Source organism: Rhinichthys klamathensis, unplaced genomic scaffold (assembly GCF_029890125.1).
Source record: "Rhinichthys klamathensis goyatoka isolate OS25496 unplaced genomic scaffold, OSU_Roscu_1.1 h1tg000132l_1, whole genome shotgun sequence".
Taxonomy (NCBI): domain Eukaryota; kingdom Metazoa; phylum Chordata; class Actinopteri; order Cypriniformes; family Leuciscidae; genus Rhinichthys; species Rhinichthys klamathensis.
In genome coordinates this window covers 1,960,001-1,967,500 of record NW_026606667.1, presented here as the reverse complement: position 1 = coordinate 1,967,500, position 7,500 = coordinate 1,960,001, and the positions used below count along the sequence as shown (strand labels likewise).

At 37.6% G+C, this 7,500-nt stretch overlaps 1 protein-coding gene and 1 long non-coding RNA gene across 3 annotated transcripts in view; one reads left to right on the top strand and one right to left on the bottom strand.

The window, feature by feature from the left end:
* The window catches only part of LOC130089441 (uncharacterized), a 9,694-nt gene extending 2,348 nt beyond the window's left edge, over window positions 1-7,346 (bottom strand). Inside the window, exon 1 of the long non-coding RNA XR_008807576.1 lies at window positions 7,278-7,346. This is a non-coding gene — a long non-coding RNA (uncharacterized LOC130089441). The remainder of the gene's footprint in view (window positions 1-7,277) is intronic.
* gpsm1b (G protein signaling modulator 1b) overlaps window positions 1-7,500 on the top strand; it is a 51,224-nt gene that overhangs the window by 32,430 nt on the left and 11,294 nt on the right. For both annotated transcript variants that reach the window (XM_056256743.1, XM_056256745.1), the window contains exons 8-9: window positions 5,894-6,002; window positions 6,163-6,277. In XM_056256743.1, coding sequence (XP_056112718.1) covers window positions 5,894-6,002; window positions 6,163-6,277 — 224 coding nt within the window. The remainder of the gene's footprint in view (window positions 1-5,893; window positions 6,003-6,162; window positions 6,278-7,500) is intronic.

The following is a 7,500-nucleotide window of genomic DNA, read 5'->3' as shown; positions in this document are numbered from 1 at the left end:
TTTTTGTACGAATCGTTCTAATGAATGACTCAATGACTCACTCGTCACTCCTGCTTCGTCCCTAAACGAATCTGCTTTTTTGTACGAATCGTTCTAATGAATGACTCAATGACTCACTCGTCACTCCTGCTTCGTCCCTAAACGAATCTGCTTTTTTGTACGAATCGTTCTAATGAATGACTCAATGACTCACTCGTCACTCTTGCTTCGTCCCTAAACGAATCTGCTTTTTTGTACGAATCGTTCTAATGAATGACTCAATGACTCACTCATCACTTCTGCTTCATCCCTGAATGAATCTGCGGTTTTCACAGAATCGTTCTAATGAATGACTCAATGACTCACTCATCACTTCTGCTTCGTCACTAAATGAATCTGTGTTTTTTAAACTAATCGTTCTAATGAATGACTCTTTGACTCACTCGTCACTCTTGCTTCGTCCCTAAACGAATCTGCTTTTTTGTACGAATCGTTCTAATGAATGACTCAATGACTCACTCGTCACTCTTGCTTCGTCCCTAAACGAATCTGCTTTTTTGTACGAATCGTTCTAATGAATGACTCAATGACTCACTCATCACTTCTGCTTCTTCACTAAATGAATCTGTGTTTTTTAAACTAATCGTTCTAATGAATGACTCAATGACTCACTCGTCACTCTTGCTTCGTCCCTAAACGAATCTGCTTTTTTGTACGAATCGTTCTAATGAATGACTCAATGACTCACTCGTCACTCCTGCTTCGTCCCTAAACGAATCTGCTTTTTTGTACGAATCGTTCTAATGAATGACTCAATGACTCGCTCATCACTCTTGCTTCGTCCCTCAACGAATCAGTTTTTTTTGTGTGAATCGTTCTAATGAATGACGCAATGACTCACTCATCACTTCTGCTTCGTCACTGAATGAATCTGCGTTTTTTGAACTAACCATTCTAATGAATGACTCAATGACTCAATCATCACTTCTGCTTCGTCACTAAATGAATCTGTGTTTTTTAAACTAATCGTTCTAATGAATGACTCAATGACTCACTCGTCACTCTTGCTTTGTCCCTAAACGAATCTGCTTTTTTGTACGAATCGTTCTAATGAATGACTCAATGACTCACTCGTCACTCTTGCTTCGTCCCTTAACGAATCTGCTTTTTTGTACGAATCGTTCTAATCAATGACTCAATGACTCAATCATCACTTCTGCTTCGTCACTAAATGAATCTGTGTTTTTTAAACTAATCGTTCTAATGAATGACTCAATGACTCACTCGTCACACTTGCTTCGTCCCTAAACGAATCTGCTTTTTTGTACGAATCGTTCTAATGAATGACTCAATGACTCACTCGTCACTCCTGCTTCGTCCCTAAACGAATCTGCTTTTTTGTACGAATCGTTCTAATCAATGACTCACTCATCACTCCTGCTTCGTCACTGAATGAATCTGCGTTTTTTAAACTAATCGTTCTAATGAATGACTCAATGACTCAATCATCACTTCTGCTTTGTCCCTGAATGAATCTGCGTTTTTGAACAAATCATTTTAATGAATGACTCAATGTCTCACTTGTCACTCCTGCTTCGTCCCTAAACGAATTGTTTTTTGTGTGAATCGTTCTAATGAATGACTCAATGACTCACTCATCACTTCTGCTTCGTCACTGAATGAATCTGCGTTTTTTGAACTAACCATTCTAATGAATGACTCAATGACTCAATCATCACTTCTGCTTCGTCACTAAATGAATCTGTGTTTTTTAAACTAATCGTTCTAATGAATGACTCAATGACTCACTCGTCACTCTTGCTTTGTCCCTAAACGAATCTGCTTTTTTGTACGAATCGTTCTAATGAATGACTCAATGACTCACTCGTCACTCTTGCTTCGTCCCTAAACGAATCTGCTTTTTTGTACGAATCGTTCTAATCAATGACTCAATGACTCAATCATCACTTCTGCTTCGTCACTAAATGAATCTGTGTTTTTTAAACTAATCGTTCTAATGAATGACTCAATGACTCGCTCATCACTCTTGCTTCGTCCCTCAACGAATCAGTTTTTTTTGTGTGAATCGTTCTAATGAATGACGCAATGACTCACTCATCACTTCTGCTTCGTCACTGAATGAATCTGCGTTTTTTGAACTAACCATTCTAATCAATGACTCAATGACTCAATCATCACTTCTGCTTCGTCACTAAATGAATCTGTGTTTTTTAAACTAATCGTTCTAATGAATGACTCAATGACTCACTCGTCACTCTTGCTTCGTCCCTAAACGAATCTGCTTTTTTGTACGAATCGTTCTAATCAATGACTCAATGACTCACTCGTCACTCTTGCTTCGTCCCTAAACGAATCTGCTTTTTTGTACGAATCGTTCTAATCAATGACTCAATGACTCAATCATCACTTCTGCTTCGTCACTAAATGAATCTGTGTTTTTTAAACTAATCGTTCTAATCAATGACTCAATGACTCAATCATCACTTCTGCTTCGTCACTAAATGAATCTGTGTTTTTTAAACTAATCGTTCTAATGAATGACTCAATGACTCACTCGTCACTCTTGCTTTGTCCCTAAACGAATCTGCTTTTTTGTACGAATCGTTCTAATGAATGACTCAATGACTCACTCGTCACTCTTGCTTCGTCCCTAAACGAATCTGCTTTTTTGTACGAATCGTTCTAATCAATGACTCAATGACTCAATCATCACTTCTGCTTCGTCACTAAATGAATCTGTGTTTTTTAAACTAATCGTTCTAATGAATGACTCAATGACTCACTCGTCACTCTTGCTTCGTCCCTAAACGAATCTGCTTTTTTGTACGAATCGTTCTAATGAATGACTCAATGACTCACTCGTCACTCCTGCTTCGTCCCTAAACGAATCTGCTTTTTTGTACGAATCGTTCTAATCAATGACTCACTCATCACTCCTGCTTCGTCACTGAATGAATCTGCGTTTTTTAAACTAATCGTTCTAATGAATGACTCAATGACTCAGTCATCACTTCTGCTTTGTCCCTGAATGAATCTGCGTTTTTGAACAAATCATTTTAATGAATGACTCAATGTCTCACTTGTCACTCCTGCTTCGTCCCTAAACGAATTGTTTTTTGTGTGAATTGTTCTAATGAATGTCTCAATGACTCAATCATCACTTCTGCTTCGTCCCTGAATGAATCTGTTTTTTTTAACTAATCGTTCTAATGAACGACTCAGTGACTCACTCGTCACTCCTGCTTCGTCCCTAAACGAATCTACATTTTTGTACGAATCGTTCTAATGAATGACTCAATGACTCACTCGCCACTTCTGCTTCGTCCCTGAATTAATCTTTTTTTTTTTTTTAACTAATCGTTCTAATGAACGACTCAGTGACCCACTTGTCACTCTTGCTTCGTCCCTAAACGAATCTGCTTTTTTGTACGAATCGTTCTAATGAATGAATCAATGACTCGCTCATCACTCTTGCTTCGTCCCTCAACGAATCAGTTTTTTTGTGTGAATCGTTCTAATGAATGACGCAATGACTCACTCATCACTTCTGCTTCGTCACTGAATGAATCTGCGTTTTTTGAACTAACCATTCTAATGAATGACTCAATGACTCAATCATCACTTCTGCTTCGTCACTAAATGAATCTGTGTTTTTTAAACTAATCGTTCTAATGAACGACTCAGTGACCCACTTGTCACTCTTGCTTCGTCCCTAAACGAATCTGCTTTTTTGTACGAATCGTTCTAATGAATGACTCAATGACTCACTCGTCACTCCTGCTTCGTCCCTAAACGAATCTGCTTTTTTGTACGAATCGTTCTAATGAATGACTCAATGACTCGCTCATCACTCTTGCTTCGTCCCTCAACGAATCAGTTTTTTTTGTGTGAATCGTTCTAATGAATGACGCAATGACTCACTCATCACTTCTGCTTCGTCACTGAATGAATCTGCGTTTTTTGAACTAACCATTCTAATGAATGACTCAATGACTCAATCATCACTTCTGCTTCGTCACTAAATGAATCTGTGTTTTTTAAACTAATCGTTCTAATGAATGACTCAATGACTCACTCGTCACTCTTGCTTTGTCCCTAAACGAATCTGCTTTTTTGTACGAATCGTTCTAATGAATGACTCAATGACTCACTCGTCACTCTTGCTTCGTCCCTAAACGAATCTGCTTTTTTGTACGAATCGTTCTAATCAATGACTCAATGACTCAATCATCACTTCTGCTTCGTCACTAAATGAATCTGTGTTTTTTAAACTAATCGTTCTAATGAATGACTCAATGACTCACTCGTCACTCTTGCTTCGTCCCTAAATGAATCTGTGTTTTTTAAACTAATCGTTCTAATGAATGACTCAATGACTCACTCGTCACTCTTGCTTTGTCCCTAAACGAATCTGCTTTTTTGTACGAATCGTTCTAATGAATGACTCAATGACTCACTCGTCACTCTTGCTTCGTCCCTAAACGAATCTGCTTTTTTGTACGAATCGTTCTAATCAATGACTCAATGACTCAATCATCACTTCTGCTTCGTCACTAAATGAATCTGTGTTTTTTAAACTAATTGTTCTAATGAATGACTCAATGACTCGCTCATCACTCTTGCTTCGTCCCTCAACGAATCAGTTTTTTTTGTGTGAATCGTTCTAATGAATGACGCAATGACTCACTCATCACTTCTGCTTCGTCACTGAATGAATCTGCGTTTTTTGAACTAACCATTCTAATGAATGACTCAATGACTCAATCATCACTTCTGCTTCGTCACTAAATGAATCTGTGTTTTTTAAACTAATCGTTCTAATGAATGACTCAATGACTCACTCGTCACTCTTGCTTTGTCCCTAAACGAATCTGCTTTTTTGTACGAATCGTTCTAATGAATGACTCAATGACTCACTCGTCACTCTTGCTTCGTCCCTAAACGAATCTGCTTTTTTGTACGAATCGTTCTAATCAATGACTCAATGACTCAATCATCACTTCTGCTTCGTCACTAAATGAATCTGTGTTTTTTAAACTAATCGTTCTAATGAATGACTCAATGACTCACTCGTCACTCTTGCTTCGTCCCTAAACGAATCTGCTTTTTTGTACGAATCGTTCTAATGAATGACTCAATGACTCACTCGTCACTCCTGCTTCGTCCCTAAACGAATCTGCTTTTTTGTACGAATCTTTCTAATCAATGACTCACTCATCACTCCTGCTTCGTCACTGAATGAATCTGCGTTTTTTAAACTAATCGTTCTAATGAATGACTCAATGACTCAATCATCACTTCTGCTTTGTCCCTGAATGAATCTGCGTTTTTGAACAAATCATTTTAATGAATGACTCAATGTCTCACTTGTCACTCCTGCTTCGTCCCTAAACGAATTGTTTTTTGTGTGAATTGTTCTAATGAATGTCTCAATGACTCAATCATCACTTCTGCTTCGTCCCTGAATGAATCTGTTTTTTTTAACTAATCGTTCTAATGAACGACTCAGTGACTCACTCGTCACTCCTGCTTCGTCCCTAAACGAATCTACATTTTTGTACGAATCGTTCTAATGAATGACTCAATGACTCACTCGCCACTTCTGCTTCGTCCCTGAATTAATCTTTTTTTTTTTTTAACTAATCGTTCTAATGAACGACTCAGTGACCCACTCGTCACTCCTGCTTCGTCCCTAAACGAATCTGTTTTTTTTGTACGAATCGTTCTAATGAATGACTCAATGACTCACTCGTCACTTCTGCTTCGTCCCTGAATGAATCTGCGTTTTTAAACGGATATGATATAATAATATACAATTGGAGATTATGGGGAAAATAATCAACATTCAAGCATGAAAACACAAAAGCAATAACACGCTGTCTGTCTCTGATAGGGTCGGGGAGGGCCGGGCCTGTTGGAGTCTGGGTAACGCTTACGTGTCGCTGGGAAACCACCGCCAGGCTCTTCACTACGCCCGGAAACACCTGGACATCTCCAGAGAGGTGAAGCCAGACTCTGCCGTCCCGCAGCCGCTGTAACTCGACACACACACACACACACACACACACACACACACACACACACACACACACACACACACACACACACACACACACACACACACACACGTGTAACTCGCTCTTTTGCTTCGCTTGCTCTCAGATCGGGGACAGAAACGGAGAGCTGACGGCCAGGATGAACGTGGAAGAGCTGATGGAGGCTCTCGGGGTGAAGGAGGGCGATCTCTCTCCACCCGACTCGGAGTTTAAAGTGCAGGGTAAAAACATCACCACTGCTTAAGCCACGGCGGGGCAAGTTGTCACACTGGATGCTCTGTGCTCGGCTCGTTTTTGACATTGATTTTAAAAGAATACTTGGTTACACTTTATTTTAAGGTGTCATTGTTACAGTGTAATTATATGAGTAATATGAAGTAATTACATGTACTCACTATAGGATTAGGGTTTGGTTGAGGGTTAGTTGCATGTAATTATCCATAATTTACTGTTATTAATATGGTAAGTACATGTATCATATGTAACAAGGAGACTGTAAAATGAAGTGTTACCGAATAATTTTTGTACTAAAAAAGAGCCTTATTCCACAACATACACTACCAGTAAAAGTTTTTAAAATAAGTCTCTTTTGCTCAGCAAGGCTGCATTTATTTGATAAAAAAACAACAACAACAACAGTAATATTGTTAAATATTATTACAATTTAAAATCAGTTGTTTTCTATTTTAATATATTTTAAAATGTAATTTATTCCTGTGATCAAAGCTGAATTTACTCCAGTCTTCAGTGTCACATGATCCTTCAGAAATCACTCTAATATGAGGATCTGATGCTCAATAAACATTTATGATTATTATCAATGTTGAAAACAGTTGTGTACAATTTGTTTCAGGATTCTTTGATGAATAGAAAGTTCAAAAGAGAAGCATTTATCTGAAGTAGAATCTTTAGTAACATTATAAATGTATTTACTGTCACTTTTGATCAATTTAATTAATCCTTGATGACTAAAAGTATTGATTTCTTTTATTTATTTCCCTCCAAAAATAAAATAATAATTCTTACTGACCCCAAACTTTTGAACGGTAGAGTTTAATGTTACAAAATATTTTTATTTCAGATAAATGCTGTTCTTTTGAACTTTCTATTCATCAAAGAATCCTGAAATAAAAATGTAAATAACTGTTTTCAACACTGATAATAATAATTAATGTTTTTTTTGAGCATCAAATCAGAGTGATTTGTGAAGGATCATGTGACACTGAAGACTGGAGTAATGATGCTGAAAATTCAGGAATAAATTACACTTTACTATATATTCACATAGAAAACATCTGTTTTACAATGGAATAATATTTCACAATATTACTGTTTTGTTGTTGTTGTATTTTTAATCATATAAACGCAGCCTTGGTGAGCAGAAGAGACTTCTTTTAAAGACATAAACAATCGTCCCGATCCCACACGTTTGACTGGTAGTGTC